The 19,888-nt window shown below is 43.3% G+C and overlaps 1 protein-coding gene across 1 annotated transcript in view; it reads left to right on the top strand.

Moving 5' to 3' along the window:
- LOC147256041 (ski oncogene-like) overlaps nucleotides 1-18,691 on the top strand; it is a 76,200-nt gene extending 57,509 nt beyond the window's left edge. Inside the window, exons 2-7 of the mRNA XM_086213935.1 lie at nucleotides 12,336-12,452; nucleotides 13,727-13,842; nucleotides 14,348-14,652; nucleotides 14,735-15,063; nucleotides 16,395-16,625; nucleotides 17,318-18,691. Coding sequence (XP_086070061.1) covers nucleotides 12,336-12,452; nucleotides 13,727-13,842; nucleotides 14,348-14,652; nucleotides 14,735-15,063; nucleotides 16,395-16,625; nucleotides 17,318-17,506 — 1,287 coding nt within the window. The 3' untranslated portion in view covers nucleotides 17,507-18,691. The remainder of the gene's footprint in view (nucleotides 1-12,335; nucleotides 12,453-13,726; nucleotides 13,843-14,347; nucleotides 14,653-14,734; nucleotides 15,064-16,394; nucleotides 16,626-17,317) is intronic.
- Nucleotides 18,692-19,888: the final 1,197 nt, after the last annotated feature.

Below are 19,888 nucleotides of genomic sequence, written 5' to 3'. Positions count from 1 at the left end.
TTTTTGTTTTTGGATTGGAGTCATATTAGAAGTTTAAATTTTGGCACAGTTAATTACAAATACATCAAAAACAAGAATTCAGGGTTTCCCCTGAAGTTTTATTATTTTAAGGGTGGATGGATTTAGAACACAAACTTGAAGTATAGACAAAATCTTGCAAGCTCAAATTTTACAACGAGATTTAATTAAGTACAGAAAACATCCACTGATTTTAAGCCTGTTGAACTAATCAACCTCTCAAATAAAATCCAGGGATTTCATTTGGTTTCCACTTTTGTTGAAATGTATGTAATGTTTATTAATATTTGAGCATCGAAAACAAAAAAAAACAATAGATGTAACCCTGACACTTCCCCTTTATATTACGTTACTGTCCTCACTCACAAAATTCACAGGGCATTTGTGTTGGTGTCTGTCAGGGGAGGGGGGCTGTTTTTTAATCAAGGGGATTGAGCAGACAGCGGGTGGAGGACTTAACCATCATCGCTGACCTCCTCTGGTGTCAATCCCTCAAACAGTCCTAATCCTACCACATCCTGCCCTTGCAGCTCGGTCCCACGCGTTTTACCAGATCACGCTCAGGGCTCTTGTATTTGAAACGTCACTGTGCTTCCAGTGCAAGGAGTTGAGTTGCTAGGGAAGATCTGCGGATTTTCTTATGGGAACAAGTGCCAACTCTTATTAATATCACTGGCCATCAAAGCAGCAGCCGTGCGGAAGTGTCAGCTATAGAGGGCCAGCTCCGTTCCTACAGTAAAAATGCATGTTTTCACTGGGATTTTCCTCTCGACCACGCTATGTGTTTACAGTTAAGACACGAGAGCTGGATTTAATTTATTCTCAGTAAATGACCTCCTTTGCTTCCCTTCTCTCTTCTCTGGACAGAATTTGAAGGAGGTAAAAAGAGTACTCTTACAAACTCGCCCACTGACTCATACCTTCCATTATCCTCCAAACCATCCTATCACCTTTGCTGTCTCCAGTGCCGCAGGCTTGTTTATGTTATCATCTTTTTATTTAGTGAGTCACAACAGACCACTCCATCTGCAAATTACCATCCCATGAGCCTTTTTATTTTGCTTTAGCTGCATACTAGACGCATAAACTGAGAATCAAGTCTTACTTGTCCAGGCTGTGTCCTCTCCCTCTACACTGGTGAAGTGTTTTCTTATTTGATCGCAACACACTTGCTTCATATGTGGAGAGGGTATTCAACCAACCTAAGGGAAGCTAGTGTGGCTTTCACCTCATTTCTCTAAATAACTGACTATTAATAATTAAACCTATCAAAATGGTTTTAGTATGATTCAGTGGATGGGGTCAGTAACTAGGGTAAATGGGTTATAGACCGAGACAAAGCAGAAAAAGAACAACTGAAGGAGCGTCTATTCCTGCTCGAAATAATAGAAAAAAAAAGACCAGACCGTCCCACCCTCTACCTCAAGTACAGATGTCAGTGAGACGGAGATAGAAAGGGCAAAAGCGAGGTTAAGACTGTAATTGGTGGTCTGTCCCGGTCCCCGGTAGTGGAGGGCTCCAGGGATGAAGCTTTAGCAGGCGTAATGATGCCTGTAAGATGAGAGGGGATTTGACTGCAAGCCCCCGCCCTCGCTTAAATCCCCCTCATCCTCCTCTCTGACAGGAGGATCCATGCACGGCAAACTGCCAGAGAGCAAGGACACATGATGCACTCGCAATATGACAAACCATTATTAGCCATCGGTCTGCCCCGTTTTTAGGGGGGGTCTAGCCTGGAGAAGACACCTTAAGTGAGTGAGTTAGCAAAAGTAAACTGAAATTTATAACTTGACATAATTCCAGAGAACCTAAACCTGCCCTAATCCTTTCAGATTAGTGAAAACTTCACACAGGAAAAGTGTGTGCTCTGTTACATTGTGGGGTTTTGTGTGTGTGTGTGTGTGGGGGGGGGGTGTACTGGGTGTGCCTACTCATCTGTTTTGTTTGGGGTGTTCATCTCAATGCCGTTAACAAGGTTTGAGATTTTGTTTTAGGTGTTGGGATGTGATTTATCGTAATGGGAAGAGGCCTCTCTGCAGCTCCTCTCTGCTGCTGTGAGCTCCTTTGATGTGTGGGAGTGGGCGGGTTTGCTTTTTGTAGTGAGTTTGCATTTGTGTGTATATGTGTATGACTTGGAACAAGTGTGCAAACATATACTAAACTCTGTGTGTGTGTGTGTGTGTGTGTTTGTTTGCACAGTGCTCACAGCTAGGTCGTCACATGCTAAGACATGTGCTGCAGTCTGGACGAGGGTACCCGAAAAACCTGCTGGTGTTCCAGTGCCCCATAAGTAATAATTGGAAATTTAAGTGCTTTGTGTATGTGTGTGTGCACACGTGCGTGTGTGTATGTGTGTGCTTGCGTACGTGTGTGCGCGCGCGTGCCCCCTCCCTCCACGCCAGCTGGCAGCAGCGTCCATGCCCACATACACCCTCTAGTGCTATTTATATATTTGCTCAGCCATGCGACTTAACCCTTTCACAAGCAACCTCAACCTCAGGGCACGTTACATATCAAGCAGAAATATGCCCTATGTCCCGCATTCCCTGATCCTGCATACACATACGGACATACTCCTCCCCTTGTTACCCATAATTCACATCTGGCCTCCTTTTAAAACAGAGCAGGACTGATGCCATCACCAGATTTTTCCTCACACGCTCCTCTGAACAACCTTCTTCCAACCAGAGAGCGACATTTACGAGGGTTGTAAAAACAGGAATTTTTCCTCTGTCCTCTGTCATTCAGCTCTTCTGATGCCAAACAAACTTCTGACTTATCACCGAGAAATTTATTGTATTGGATTGTACAGGCCTTTTTAAAACAACACATGCTTATCAGAACCAATTATGAAACAGATTTAGCTTCTAATCTAATATTACAAACACGCAAGCATTCAGACGTCTTAGTATGAATTTGGGCTCAGTGTGAGTTGCATGCACTTTCACTCATACACACGGATCAATGACTCTGTCCATTAGTGTGTACAAGCAGGGATTATAACTTTCAAATGGGGCAAATTGAATTATCCTGCTTTTAGACAGCTCAAAAACATTTGTTTTCCAACATCGTAAAAGTTAAAGTTGACTTATTTTCTTGGCTTCATTTGGTTTGGTTTTTAAAAACAAAACAACACTGCAGACATAAACTGCATCTTCCATTTGTTGATAAGGTCTTTCTTAATCATCTTTAATAAAACAAATATAATGAAGATTGACAGAGTTGATTAAAAAAAACAAAGATGTGTGAGTGCAAAAGAACACATGAATATGTTCATGCAACCAGCACACTACGGTTCATCGCAAAATAATGGCTCTTGACTAAAATAGCTCTTGACTGATATGTCATATATCCACATATGCATAAATGTGAGTTTGAACCTTCACTACTAAACCTGAACCAATAATTCAGTCAGTAAGAAGACATTCCAACATGTGAGGTTTGTGCTCTAAAATGCTCATTTTCACCACAATTCATGAACCCCGAATTTAACCGGTCAATATATCAGTATATTGGCTTCAGAAACCCATCAGTCAGGCTCTAATGTAAATGTTAAATTTAGAGATATGGAAAACTCTTTTTGACAAGGGCTTTAAGATACTAATTTCACACGTCAGTAATGACATTATATTGTGCACCTCCTGTCTGCATGCTAACATTAGCATTTAATCTGTCTGTAAAGAGAGGACGGGCTCCCATTTGCCTTGGCATCAAGGGAAAGGGATGGAAAAGGAGCAGGGATGGAAAAGTCCAGCTGTATTTACTTACTCCCCTCACCGCCCCGCGCACGCACCCCCCCCCCCCCCCCCCCATCTTAAGTTGTTGAGCCTTCCTTCTCCTCGGTGGGCTGATCCCTGGCTCTCTCCGGCTGAGGAGAGCCAGGCTCTCGCCATTCCCACGGAAACAGTTGCCAAAGCAAATTTGGCGAAAGGAAATGGAGACCCTGCTCTCTTCCCAAACCTCCAAATCTCTTCCCTTTCCTTCACTTTGTATGTTTGTGTGTGTGCGTGCATGTTTGGACTCCAGGCAGCAGTGGGAAAGCCTGTGGTATGAGAGGAGTCGTTCGTTGCCTCCCCCTCTCATTATTTTTTCTTTCGTTTTTCCAGTCATATCACAGTTGTCATGTGAAACAACAATATTTGGTGATTTCCATGTTCTAACTTTTGCCCTACATGTCCCTCCACCTAGTGCAAAAACTCTGGTACCTTTTAAAAGCCTTCAAATTGATAAACAGGGGTCTCGCCTCTTTCATAAATTGCCTTTTGGATAAGAGTTTTGTCTGAGAAATCATCTGTTTGTGTGTCTGGCTGTCGCTCTCTGTTCAGACTTGTTTCCTTGCCATGAATTAGTTATGCTTTTCTAGTTTTTGTTTTTGTTGTCATTTCCACCCCTCATGGCCTTCTTTCTTTCCGTCTCTGCCTCACTGTCCTGCCCTCCTCTGTTGTGATTGGAATTGTTGACCCTTCTTTCCTTTTGAGAGTGATTTAGCCTCTCAGTAGTGATAATTGTAGTCTAGATTAGCATTGGCTTCGTTTAGCATGGAGAGTCATTTGTAGCTACTAATTTTACCCAGCTTTGTCTTTGGCCTTCATAGATATTTAACGAGATTTAATAGTCATAATGTGATTAAATGTACATTTTCTTGTATTCGCTGATTTACCTGTTTCAAGCGTTGATGTGCTTAAACCAAATTATTGATGGCGTCAAGAACATATTTGAGTTTGTATGTTTACTTATGTTACTGAATCATTTAAGGCAAATAAGATATGGTTTAGTCAGAGCTTTGCTACAGAAACAGTTTGGTGTCAACCGTATATTTCTCATAAAATAATGAACAGTTAGTGCACTTTTTTACAGTACGTATGTCTCACATTTGGTTTTTTTTGGCACATCACGTGTAATATTTAGCCTAACTAATGACAGCTGCTCCACTGACCCCTTCCTGGAAGTGGAGTCCTCGGGAAAAAAAGATCAGGTCCACAGCTGTAGAATGTACAATAAAAATGCTGAAATACAAATGAGTTCAACTAGAGTGTTGGTGTCCCTCCTGGCAGAGACTGGGAGGCAACAGGAGAGTGCACGTTCTACATAGCTGTGTGTTTCTCATGCCTAGTGGGAGGGAATGCAGAAGATGTTTCCTTGTTAATAGGATAAATGATGGGTTATGCGAGGAGAGCTGGTACAGGCAGGTACAGTCTGGGCCTTCCTCTCTTTATATAGCCACCTGATTATCTGAACATCTGCCATTTGTCTGTACACACAGACAAGCACACACACACACACACACACACACACACACACACACACACACACACACACACACACACACATGCCTACCAAGTGACTTCACCTTCCAGTCTCAATCTGTTCTTCAACCAGCTCAACAAGTTAAACTTTGTAGTTCCAAACTTGAAGTTAAATAACACAGTCGAAGTTATGTGCTGAGCATGGGATAAATTATTCCTTTATATATCAAAGTGAATATTAGATGAGGTCATTTCAAGTGTAGTCAGCAAACCAGTTTGTCTTTATGTCGGAGCTGCGCCTAGGCAACACTGAGGTCCTGAATAATAAGATTAATTTGATCCTTTGCAGTGCAGCACTGCAGTCGTACTGTAACTACGTAACCTGTTCTTGCTATTGACTTTATGGAATACAGAGGCCCTATTGTTCTCTGTGACTCCTCAGCCAAAGAGACGATGGTGGGATGAACTAGTTGCCAAAATTGGAACTCTTTCTGTGCGTGTGTGTGTGTGTGCGTGCGTGCGTGTGTGTGTGAGTGTGCTTGTGCGAAACCCACAAACACACGGTCGAGGAATCTCACTCGTGTGAGCAGAGGTTGTGCTTACTATATTTTTATCCTTTATGTTGGTCTGGATGTGGAACTTCACTCATGCATGCATACACACACACACACAGACACACACACACACATAAAACACTACAATGTGAGATGTAAGTGGATTCCTGACAGAGAAATTAGCATAGACAGGTGGTGAAATTCAACTAAACAAAACAGCTCACCTTCCCAACACTGCTCATAACAATTCAGCTCGTAGCGATAGAACCGCTCAAACCTCTGGGGGAAACTCAAGAGCTACATACAGTTTGTTTGTTTGGTCCAAGACCACCAGCTAATGTATTCAGCCTTGACCCTGGGAGTCCCTCAACAGCTCGTTTTTTGCATAAACAGTGGAGCTACACGTTGTCTGACACCTGTTTGTTTCTCAGCATATGTGGCCGATGCTGCAGAGAGGTGAGCAAAGCTCTCCTTTTATGTCCAGGAAGGGCTCCTCCCTTCCCACCACTTTGGGGCCCCTCAGTAAGACATACTGAGAGGCCAAAGTCAGGTCACAGGCAGGGTGGGGCTCTGTTCACCCTCCTGAGTGAAGAAAGAGCAAACAAAACAGGTTGTTGGCCCTTTCATCCTAGCCTAGTCTGGGGGGATGTTGGGTTAGGCAACCTGTTAAGCACCATACCACAACAGGCTGTTAGTCATATAATGTGGTCAAGCAACAATGGCTTCTTCACTACAAGAAATGGAAACATCAGTTTGTACCCTTGAGAATGCCTGGCACTGACATAGCATTTATAAATTTTGAAAACCCTTTACTGTGGTTTTGGATATCAACACACTGGGGAATTAAATCAATAAAATTTTGCTTTTTGTTTTTTTAACTATTCTGGACCAAGAATGCAAAAAAAAAATAAATAAATTCCTACCTCAAGGCACATTCTCTGTCACTTTTCATTCCAGATTCCACATATTTCCTCAGAGGGTGGAGATTGGTAGCCCTTGTTTTCTAGAAATTAAGATTCTCCGTGTCATCTGACCAAAGTTGAATAGAATGTCTCAGTTTAAAGGAAAAAAGTCAGCCATTGTAAATTTTTATTGATTAATAAGATAATGAAAAAGTGGGAATTCACTTTTTTTCGTACAGTAGTTCCTTTTGGTGGAGAATGAAGGGTGCTTGTGTTTTTAAATCGCTGCTTTTTATTCTGGGGTTGTATTCTTGATGCAGTAATTGGGCGTTTAGCTTGCTTTCTGTCTGTGCAACTGGAATCTTGCTTGTTTGTAGAGGACATCCTGTAATCTATGACACAGGAAATGCTCTCAGACAGATAGACGAATAGAAGTGGAGGAGGGGAGCAGCATATGAAACAAACGGAGGGAAGGAGATGAAAATGACAGATAGTGTTAAGACAGAGATTCTGCATGACCTCATAAAAAGGCCGTCTGTCATAAGAGCAGCTGTGTGGAAAGCCTGCAAGATTTGCTGGTGTCTCTTTTTTAAAGTGACACCTCTTGGTGTCTGCACTGGTTGTCATATCAAAAATGTTCTAAGGTGTGTTTTACCTCAGCCTTGAGCTTATTCTCAAATCAAGTTTTCAGAAGACATTCCAGAGAACAGGAACGCCCTGGCAGGTTCTGTTTTGGCATTGCTCCAGCAGAACAAGAATAACCTTTCCTTCAAATGTGTTGTGTTCTCTCTTGCGTGCATGCTGACAGACTCTAGTGTAGTGGATCTTAAAATAGAAAATAAACCAGTTAACATTTGTCTGAAGCCTAATTAGGGATGTCCTTATCTCTCAGATATGGCTTCTTCTTGTCTGTCATTCATTTCTGTACATGTCTGATGTTGCACATCTCCGAAAACATGGTGGAGTTGGAAGATTTCCTGCATTTCCTTTCTGTTTTGTAGCAATAGTGGGACAGTTAGTGAGCAGAATATCCACAGCATTTGTGGTGAAACATTTTATTCAAGTGCATAAATGTTAGAAGTTTCACTTCCCCAGTTACATTCGTGCAGTTATGTAAGTTTCTTTAAACTTTGTGTATTCAAATCCCATTGGGGAGTTCTTGAAGAAGTCTCCTCAATTTGTGTTGTCTAACTTTGAAGGTCCCGAGCAATGAAAGGTCCTCTGATTTACTTGAAGCACACGAGAAACCGACATCATTCTTGTAATTCACATTGTTCCTGAAGCTTTTTGTGGTGTTTCGTCTCACTGCGTTGAACGTCAGTGGTGTGCAGACAGAGGAAGTGTTCTGAAATGAGGGTTTCAAAAGTCAGACAGTCTTTTACTGAGAAGACTGTTATCACCCCACCCATCCTGTCACACACACGCACGCACGCACGCACACACACACTAACAGACATATACACCCACATCTACTCGCCCAGACACGTGCTCATACATGGGCCCCTGCAATGGGGCCCCCACTGTGGCAGCTGAGACAAGCCTGCCACTCTCACTATTTCCACATGTGCTGCCCCATGACCCGAGGCTTTGTATGTCTCTCAGCCAGGGGATATTCCTAGCTTCCATGTGTGGAGTAAGACGTTGCAAATTAGCATTTGACGAAATATCCTTCCAACTTCTGTACTGATATTTTAATGCTAAGCTTTGCCTCATTGCATGCCAAAATAATTCTCTTCAAAATTGTGTTTAAAAAAAGAGCACACAATGAAGCTTTGTCACTGGCAATAAAACGATGTCTGACTTTTAATAATAGGTCAATGTCACCCACACACCCCACCCAGACTGCGTGTGTACATATCACGACGTGTCATTTTCACAGCAAGAGGTGTTGAAGCTGAGGAGACAGCGCAGAATGGGCATGTCTGACACGCAACTGGGCTAGTCGGAAAGCCTTATCTTAGGAGTGTGACTTCCTGTCTATGCTGTGTAATCCACACCGGATCATGCATGGATGTATGCAGTCACACACACATATTTCTGTGTGCCTTTGAAGTTGGCCTCTCTCTGTCATTTACAACAGGCCTGCTGTAAGTCAGGGGCGTCATCAGGAGAGTGCGCTCAAGTTTCCAATAAAAAAGGGTCTCACTCGCCCATCGGGGTCTCAGAAAATGTGTATGAATGTGCACGTGTGTCTGTAGCAGGAGAATTCCTCATGTTTTTATGTCACACACTCTCACTCAAAGACTGATAACATGTAATCCATATGGAAAGATATACATTCTAATGGGATCGTTTTAAGTGAATCAAATGATAGTGAAATTACAGCACTCTTGATTCTTGCAGTGGATCCCTTGAAAGCAGCCTCGGGGGTTTCAGACATCACGCTGACCCTGGGCCTCTCTCTCCCTCTTCCTCACATCTAGCAATCCCACTGTTCAGTAATCTAGACATGTAGATTCCCACCCTCCCCACACACCCCCACGAAGGCCCCAACCACTGAGCCCCACAGGCTCAGCTGCCAATTGTTGACCCCCTGATGCTTTCCTCCATCCAAGATTACTCCAACCTTGATGGAGAGCTGCACCACTGGCAACCGGTAATCCACGAGACGAGGACTGGCACGTGGCACAGAGACTTTACCCAGAGGGCAGCAGTGTGTGTGTGTGTGTGTGTGTGTGTGTGTGTGTGTGTGTGTGTGTGTGTGTGTTATCCGCTGCTCTCTGGGCTGAACTGCAGGCACTGGCCTCTGGTCTGCTTTGCTGCCCTGAAATGTAGGACACATCTCTTCATCTCTACATAACCCACAATTGTGCGCAGCACAGACAGGCCTCCTCTGAGCTATTGTCTGTCTGTCTCAGTCTGTAGGCTGCCAGCTAAAACAATCTGCAATCCATCCTTATTTTGATGACAGCCTGTTTTATTGTTTATACCCTAAAAGCTAACGGACACTAAAGAATAAACGCTTGTACCCACTTCTTGCTCAATTGAAAGTGCCAATTTAAAAATAAAACTAAAAAATAACTATCACTGTATTTGCAAATTTGTTTCACTCATACTGTGGGGACATGAGATTCTGCCAACATCAAGATAATTGATAATTGGTAATGCCAAGTGGTCGAGGCAAAAACAATAAATGGAAAATGTCATGTCGTAAGTTATGGCACTCATTTATATCTGAGGTTCTTTAAAATGAAATATTCATTAATGTGCGAAACACACTAGGTGACAAACAGATTTCCTCTACACAAAATTTAGGGATGCATCGATACTGAAATTTCAAATAACAATATAGCCGATAAGTGATACTGATATCCCAAACTTTTGATTTAAAGTGTCATTTAAACATATCTGGCAAAGAGAAAGGTGCTGATCTTGACTCTTAGACAGTGTAATACTCCCACACATAATTTTCTTTCACTTTCCTTTGAATTCAAACCACACTTGTGTTCGGCGCCCGTGCTACACACTTGTGCAGCACGTTGCCAGAGTTACGGTGAAAACTGCAACTGCAGATGGTGGTGCAGGAAGTACCAGTGCAAAATTAATGAGGCGCAACAGATTACCATCTCCTCGGTGAATTCCATCTTATTTACCGAAAGGTCAATGCAGGTCAACCACACATGTATATGCTTATGGTGATGTTGTGCAGATAAATGGGTACATCCCTTATGAAATAAGAAAATAATGCATACACACAACACATAAAATTCATTACAATTTTGATATGTTCACAACTCGGGCAATCTGTTTAAATGAATAAAATTCGGAGGGTTTTTAGAATATCAAGCGTTTACGCCACAACCATCATTTGCAGTCTTCCTGAAGTCTACTCTGAGACCAAGAAGAAAAGAGCACGTGTTGACTTTCAAAGTAATCTGATGTTGTCATAGAAAGTTATGGAGTTGCATATCATACATTGAGGACAGCCGTCAAATCCTGGCTGGTATTTGTTTGTCTAGCCACACTACTTTCCTTAGAGAGCAGCTCTGATTACACAGACATGTGGCATTGCAGGACTCACTGCCAAGAAAGAGGAGGTACCTAACCCCTTTACAAATGACCACCTGTTGACACTAGGCGGGGGGTAGGGTGTGTGTGTGTGTGTGTGTGTGTGTGTGTGTGCGTGCGTGTGCGTGTGTATGTGCCACAGCGCATGCTGGCTGTAGAGAGGTTTGTACCCCCTCTAGAAAGATTGTTTCTTTCACAGAACTGGCAAACGCACCTGCATCGCATGTGTGAAAAAACTACGACAACATGTACAGAGATGTTTCTGCTAGCGAAGAGGAGCTATGTCAAGGAATGTTTTTCTAAACATTTTGCCTGGCTACATTTCAAATGTCTGGCCAACTTGTTTTCAGATCTACTGGATGATAGTGGAGTAATTATTCTCTTAATCTTTGGTATTTCAAATATTCTATCCATATTCTGCATGATGTGTTATGCTCTTACCATATATATGCAGAGTAGGACAGTTATTGTATTGTTTTTTAAGCACTGCAATGAAGGATTTTATTCAATACTAGCTAATCTGTGGATCAGTTTTACAATCGAATGACTATAAAGTTTGAAAATAAAAACAAATGCCTTTTATTCCCAGAATTTTCATTCTTCAAAAACATCAAACATCAGAAGAGCTCAGAGGTCATATATGAAGCTGTCACCTATATATGTTTGATATCTTCTTCTAGAATAAAAGGCATTTGGCAGGAGCTCATCTGGGTAACATATTGTTACCCAAAAAGTTTAGCATTAGGAGCATTGAGTAGCTGCGCACACGCAATCTTCACAAGAAATTCATAGCATACATTCTCTGAGGGTGTGTGCGTGTGTGTGTGTGTGCGTGTGTGTGTGTGTGTGTGTGTGTGTGTGTGTGGCAGTTAGTGACAGTCTCAGCTTGAGACTGAGGTCATCGCCAATCTAACAGAGGGAAGAGAAACAAACCCCTACTTGTCCGTCTGTGTGGGTGTATCTGTGTTACAGACTGACAGACAGAACCGTGCATGTTCACACACACACACACACACACACACACACACACACACACACACACACACACACACACACACACACACACACACACACACACACACACACACACACACACTGTGCCCCAGTCACCTCTTGCCTCCTTTCTTGGCAGCCCATGAGCAAACACACCTTGCTAGATTAGTTTTTATCTGTGATGTGAGTGTGACACATTACCATCACCTGGATGTGTGTGGGTGTGTCGGCGTCTTTGATGATGTGGTAATCCTGAAGTAACTCACACACAAAGTCAACAGCTCATCTAAATTTAAACACGCTCACATGTCCACTTATCAGTAACTTCCTCTGGCATGCCTCTACCAGGCATGTGTGTACATACACATTCATTGGTTTGTCTATGACACTGTTGAGTGCATTTTCAGTTCCAGGACATTTTCAGTTCCAATTCCTGTTGGGTGCCAAGTAGGTAACCTATGGTGCATTCAGGTGTTGGGGGAAACATGAATATATTTGCACCTTTGAGAAGTAGATATTAATGCCCTGATTATCTATTTAACTGCTCCTATAAAGTGTTCAGTTTAAAAAATATATGGCTTTAACTTAAAGTCAATATCCTTGTTTTCTTCCAGGTGTCGGATCCCATTCCAGTCAAAAAGTCCAAACATGAAGACTTCCCATCACAATCCTCACTGGCTGACAAAGAGAAGCAGCACGACTGGTTACAGTCCCTGTCCACCCCCAATAAGGTTAGTGCTGTCAGTGCCTTCACATACAGGAAGGAGATGTTTATCATGGTACATAAGATGGTGGCACGGTGGTGCAGTGGTTAGCACTGTCACCTCACAGCAAGAAGGTTCCTGGTTCCAGTCCCAGCTCCATCACAGGATCTTTCTGTGTGGAGTCTCCATGTTCTCCCTGTACCTGTGTGGGTTCTCTCTGGTACTCCAGCTTCCTCCCACAGTCCAAAGACATCAAGAGGGGACGAGGCTGATTGATACTCTAAATTGACCGTAGGTGTGACTGTGAGTGAGAATGGTTGTCTGTCTCTATGTGTTGGTCCTGTGATGGACTGGCGACCCGTCCAGGGTGAACCCTGCCTCTCACCCAAAGCCGCTGGGATAGGCTCCAGCTACCCACGACCCTTAACAGGATAAATGGAAGAAAATGGATGGATGGATGGTGCATATGAGAACATGTCATGTAGTATCATACAGAAGTTTTTTAGACAAAGTTGGTGCTTAAATTTAGATTTGGTAAACGGTGGCATCAGGAGGGAGTAACCAGAGACACCACGTATTCACTTACTCAAAGTTTTAGAGAGCAGCGTAACAGAAGACAACCACAAGATAATGATGGATGTTGCCGGAGAAGATCGATATTCTCCAAGAAAAAAATGGCTTCTAACATCCGTAGCATGTGCTCAGAATATTTATCTTCACAATGCACCAGTCACAGTTGTGACACACCCTTTCAGTCCATAGACTGTTCTAGATGAAAAGCCATGCAACTTTGAAATATTCTACTTCAGATTTACCAGCTCTCTTGACTGCAAAAAAACAAAAACAAAGGTCAAAGAAAGCTTCTCTCTTCCACACAAGGTGTCTAATGTTGAAAGAAAGATACTGAGAAATGTGAAAATATCCAGCAAAATCAGAAGAACCTTTTTCACTCAGGGAAATTCAGCAATCATAGAGACTTCTATATAAGAAAAAGAAATAAAATGCTGTCATAAGAACCAAAAGCTGCAAAAAACAATCACAAGACCGCTTTAGTTAGACTAACCATATTTCATCTGCACCTGCATAGAGGGCTGGGTATCCAGAATGAATCAGAAGCATAATATATCAATTCATTAATAATAAATACCAATTATGGATTTTCTTTTTTAAATTGTTCTTTTCATTTTTGTATTAAAAATGGTTTTGTTGAAGGAAAAAAAAAAACACAGGTAAACTCAGTAGGGAAGCTCCTGTATTTCAGCAGCACTGAACTAGATTTCTTACATGTGTTCTCTCTTCAGGGGCTTAACTGCATCCAGCCCAGACAGAGACCCTCAGCTTTCAGACCCTGGTCCCCACACATCTCGGCTGGCGATAAAGAGCCCTCCAGTCACCCCCTGGCCCTGCTGCGAGACAGGTGAGTCCAGACTTGAGCTGATTGCAGTTAATTTCAAAAGCAATGACTCTCAAACGATGAAATATCTGGACTGTAAAGAGAAGCTTTTGACAGCCATTTTGTTCTGCTAGATCTGATGAGCTCCCAGCATGCTCTTTCACTTGTCTGGGTGGGCTGGAGTTCTAAGGGTCAAGTCTGACTGTACCACAACCTCCCACACTCCACCATTCACACACATTTGACACACACTCATATTGTGGGCAACCACTTGGCATGGTACTGCCAGCGCAGCTTGCACCATATCACTGTTGATCTGGCCCAGTTTCTCATAAAGTGGGAGGAAAGAGCTGCAGGCACTTGATTTGAAGCCTTCTTTAGCCTGCTGTTGTCAGATTCATCCATACAATATGGTAGAGCAGGCAGAGTTAAACGTAAGCTTGTTACTAAAAGAGCCTTCTATTAGTTTGATTACATGAGATGATTTAAAGCTGGCTGAAGTTAGAGTACGTGTGTTGTGTCCCTCTAGCTTCTACAACTACAAGAGCCTGGAGAACGCCGTTGCCCCTAATGTCGCCCTCACACCGCTACCCCTGGGAAAGGTGGGTCCAATGTCCCCATCAGTGCCCAGCACTTCCCACCCGAGTGGAGGCGAACCCCCAGGGGAGGGCGCCAACGCCAGCATCAGGCCTCGTAAAAGAAGAGCCACAGAAGACCTGCATCTGCCAGCTCCTGAGGGTCCCTGCCCCCCATCCTCCACTGCCAGCAAGCCACCACCCCCTCAAGACGACAAAGACTCAGAGGTGGAGATTGAGGTGGAGAGCCGCGATGAATGTAAGCCAAGCAAACTTGAGTAAAATCTTCATCAGTTTACCTCCAAGCTCTCCTCTAACCTCTCTTGTGTGTCTCCCAACAGTCACCTCATCCCTGTCCTCCCTGTCGTCTCCGTCTTTCACCTCGTCCAGCAGTTCAGCCAAGGATCTGAGCTCACCAGGGGTCCAAGGGCCCATCTGCACTGTCACAGCCACTGAGGGAACCCCCCCTGCAGCTGCTCCCATCTCAACCCCTGTGACCCCTCCAGAACTGGGTCTGGAGTCTGAGCTGGAGAGTCTGAGACAGGCGCTGGACAGTGGACTAGACTCCAAGGAGTCAAAGGAGAAGTTCCTGCATGAAATTGTAAAGATGAGGGTGAAGCAGGAGGAGAAGCTGGGATCAGCCCTGCAGGCCAAACGCAGCCTCCAGCAGGTATGCTTCCCCACTGTGATGACACCTATCAGATTAACTCAACTGCATCAGCTGGCATGCTAGAAGAAGTCGACAGTATATGCAAAAAACTGCAGCTGAAATATGCAATAGTCCTGAATGAGAAAGGGGGACGTTTCAAAAGAGTCCGAGAGTAAAATCACCTTCAAACTAGTTTTCAGAATTCTAGATGTAGCTATTGTTATCTCAGTCTAACATATTGCATTTCCTGTGACTGCTTTAAAATAAAAGTCAACTCATGTTTTGCCAGTTTTTTTTTATGTGAAACTGCAGCAGAAGGAAATGTTGAGTTTTTATCAGCAATATTTTTCGACGACCAGCTCATCCAGAGGCTTTCATCAGTGGACCACCATGTGCTAGCTCATTTGGCGATAGATAATGACCTCCTAGTCATTCCTTGAAAATCTTTTTTTCAGTCTGGATTGTAATGAGACGAGTTGAGCTCAGACATCAAAATGAAGAAGTAGATGAGAAGTCCCCCATCACTGCCTGCTAAAGCTTAGCAGGAGTTGGCAAGTGATAACAATGAGAGCGGATGTTGCTGCAAAGGGAAAGGCCAGACTTCCATTTTTATTTTTGGTCTTGGACTGGGAACAAGAAAGTGCAGACGGAGGAGTCTGTGTGGGTGAGCAACACAAAAAAATGCATCCCGAGCAAAGAAAAGGGAGTCCAGTCGGACGACAACGAAGTCCCACTCTCACTTACCGTCAGAAGAGGCAGCAACCCGAAACTACATGCTGAATGAACAGTGGTTTTACTTCATCAGCCCCCTCTCTGGAGTCATTCCTGCTGTGTAGAGTTGAACTAACTCTCATCCTGAGCGTGTTAAAAGAGTTCTTATGTAAAGCCTGTGTTGTAGAGTAAAGGGTGTGATGGAGGATTGTTCCTTTTCACTCTTTTTTGTAGAAACCAACAAAGCTCGATGATAGACATGTTTGTCCCAACTGCTAGTTCCCATGAGAGGGCTCTGGGCATGTTACTAACACACACACACACAAACACACACACACACACACACACACACACACGCACGCACGCACGCACACCCACTAACACTCTTCCAGTGATTCAGAGGAAGGAAACCTAACTTGTGTCAGCCGACACATCGCCCTAGCCCCCTGAAACCCCTGACTTGGCTGAACGTAAACACGCTGTCATGTACACGACAGTCAAATGTAACAAATCCCACAAAGCCTTCTCCATCTAACTTCCAGTGACACATTCAAATCATGTGACTTAGAATGTCAAAATAAACTCCAGGTAGTTTGTTTGTTCTCTTTATTTGCTCATTTAAACAAATCTCTTCCTCCCAGGAGCTGGAGTTCTTGCGGGTTGCCAAGAAAGAGAAGCTACGGGAGGCTACAGAGGCCAAGCGCAACTTGAGGAAGGAAATTGAGCGCCTGCGAGCCGAGAGCGAGAAGAAGATGAAGGAAGCAAACGAGTCGCGGATCCGTCTGAAGCGAGAACTGGAGCAGGCCCGGCAGCTGAGGGTCTGCGATAAAGGCTGCGAGGCTGGACGTTTGCGTGCAAAATACTCAGCACAGGTTAGTCAGCGTGCCTGATGAGATCACTTGAGAGTTCAGCTAAGGATAGGTGTCAACTGAAAAGATGAATGTTCCCGATCTCTTGATACACCAGAGAAACAAAGCAGACTATAGAAGAGAAGCAGACAGAAGGCAATAGTCCTGCGCGTACAAACGCCGTGGTTAAAAGTCTAGACGATTATGTCAACACCCTCAACGTAATTGCAGTCTTCCACTGTCCCAAGCATTCTCAAGGTCAGTAGAGGAGAGGACAAGAAAAAAAACACCATTTCCTCCTCTCCAGTCAAAAATAAATGGGTGTAGCTGCGAGTGCACAGACACATGATAAATCCCCCTTAGAGAGGAAACAGGAAGAGACGTCGACTTCCCTCAGGCATCATGGGAAATGCAGATTAGACAAAACAAGAGGGAGGTTGTGCTCTCCAGCTGAGACGCTGTGCCTCCCCGCAGACATTGCACTCATCTTTTGAGGGCTGTCATTAAGAGGAGATTATGTTGCAGACGCTTTTAGAAATAGATTACAATTTCAAGATACTGTTTTGGCAGTGCTGTCAGTTGATTTAAAATATAACATATGTCAATTTAGATGCAAATTGTTCAAATACTATTCAGTGTGTTGCTCTTCTGTATTTGATGCGCCGCCGCAGTAGAGCTTTATGGTTTCTGCTGTTTTCTTATCGCATGCTTTCAAGATTGAAGACCTCCAGATGAAGCTGCAGCACGCCGAGGCAGACCGCGAGCAGCTCCGGGCAGACTTGCTGCAGGAGCGGGAGGCCAGGGAGCACTTGGAGAGGGTGGTTAAGGAGCTACAGCAGCAACTTTGGCCCAAATCCAGCAGCGACAAGGAGTTGACACCCAAGGACATGTCAGCTAACAACTAACCTACTCAACACCTGATCAACCCCACCACCTACCACCCCCCCCCCCACACACACACACACACACACACACACATCTCCTCCCTGACTGAGACCATGAACACATTACACGTGTTCATCACGCTGGCCCTCAACTAATAAAGACTCCTCCCTGTCAGCCAGGAGGCGGAGAGAAGACACCCAGGATCGGTGTCCTCATTGTGCCCAAGAAAGTGAGCAGTTTCCTGAGAGAAATGTCACTAAATCACTGACTCGCACCTTTCACACCCGAGAAAGAAATGCAGATGTATAGCACAAGATGTGTTTGTTCCCGTGTGAAAGTAACTGAGGATGGACAGTCTGTGAAAGAAATGCAAAGAGATGATCAGATTCTACTACAGTGGTGCATCCCCAAGGGCCAGACTTTACTCCTGCAAGTCTCCACCGTCGTCCCTCGCCACGACACGGTCGGAGGATTTGAAGACATCATAAGCTATTTAAGAGACTACATAGCGATATGTAAAGGAAAAGAACAGTTGCTTTGTTTTTCTGTGCTATTGGAGTTGAATATATATAGATACAAATGAATCAGGAGATGAACAACTTTCCACACGTGCCGCCATTTTATTTTATTTTTTTATTTTTATTATTGTTTTATTTTTACTAAAAGCCATCGCAATCCACTGAGAAGACATGAATCAAGTTTGGGTCCCTCTGTTGTCGTTATCTAATCATTTGTTGTTCTCTCTTTTTTGATCAAATCATGGAAATATGAAAAAAAAAATGCTGTTTAAGGCACCTTTTTTATGGAGCGAGCACTTGTTTTTGGATGATCAACACCAAGATCCAGCAGTGTCAGTGTTGCTCACAGCAAGTCGAACCTTGCACTGGTCACCATGCGTGTTTGTTTGGTTTTTTTTTTTAAGCATTTGGGTCAAAACCCACAAGTCTTCTAAAGATCTTCTAAAGATACAATTCTGCAGGCGTGAGCGCGGCCTTGTTTTCTCATCCGATTCCGCAAAATGACGAAAACCGGCATCCTTTTTTTTATTTTTGTTCATTTGTTTTCTAAACTCTGACATCATCTATAATTTTATGGCTGTATGGGGCACCATTGGCAAGAACCACAAAATGTTCATTTGAATTAAATTAAGGTATGTAAATATAAATATATGTTGATGTTTTTTTTTTGTTTTCTTTTTGACTTAACAATAATGAATCGCACTTTGTCCTAACAAAAATACTGTTTAAATGCATTGTACTCCCACTATTGTCTTCAATCTTTTTTTTTTTTTAAATCATCTTATACATGAATGCTACCATATAAATCCAGTTAGCATTTTGTTGATTATATACATCTTGAATAAATATTGTTGTTCTGTTCTCTCAAGGCAAAGTATTGTAAATAAACAGAAAGGAAAAAAAGGCTCCACCTGTTACTTGCTGATGCAGTCTTGGAACTTTTCTGGCAATGCAGCAGTCTCCCTCTTTCTTTTTTTTGTAACAAAATGATCATATATGTCACATAAACAGTTACAGATCATCGCTGGAAAACATACAGACGGGTGGTAAGTTCAAATCTGAACAAATGACAGGAGAAATAGATGCTAAAACTCACCGTTGCCCCCCTACAACCCCTAGAGGTTATTGAGCTGTGTGATGAAGGTGAAAATGATGTGAAACAGTTGCAGTCCAGGGGGCGGCATGTGTCAGAGGGGGAGTGGCCATCTAGCAACCGAAGGGTCGCTGGTTCGATCCTCACTCCCCCCGGTGACCATGTCGAAGTATCCTTGAGCAAGATACTGAGCCCTTAATTGCTCCTGATGGCCCTGCAGCGGACTGGCGACCCGTCCAGGGTGAACCCCGCCTCTCGCCCAATGTCAGCTGGGATAGGCTCCAGCACCCCCCCCCCCCCAACCACCTTGGATAAGTATAGAAAATGGATGGATGGACAGTTGCAGTCACCAGACCTCAAGACACTTTTCACTTGTCACCCGTCTGTATGTCAGCAGGTGGAAATGTAATATTCTTTTGCAAGAATAAATTGTTATTCAACAGGCAGACAGCTGCCGTCACACAGTGGGTACAATGCAATCAGAATGTACATGGTGTTAATGCTATTTTTCCTTTGGTTATTGATGTTTTAATTGTGGAGATATTTTATTGCTTGTCTATTATGTTCACTTTTTTCAATAGAATTGTCATTTTCTTTATGCATGAAGATTTGAGAAAATTTGCCATTCATATAGTCAGTTATTGGGCATTGATACTGTATATGTAAGGGTTTTCTTGTGTTATGCATTATAAAGCAATTTGTCTTATTTAGAGGAGGAAGAGTAATTAAAAACAACTGTATAGTGTTCTTAAGAGGAAAAAAAACTTCACACTTACGTAAAAAAACAACAA

This window comes from Aulostomus chinensis, chromosome 9, assembly GCF_037954235.1.
Source record: "Aulostomus chinensis isolate RoL2024-O1b breed Wild chromosome 9, RoL_Achi_v1.0, whole genome shotgun sequence".
NCBI classification, from domain to species: Eukaryota; Metazoa; Chordata; class Actinopteri; order Syngnathiformes; family Aulostomidae; genus Aulostomus; species Aulostomus chinensis.
Note: the sequence above shows the minus strand (reverse complement) of the source record. Positions and strands in the feature narration are given on the sequence as shown.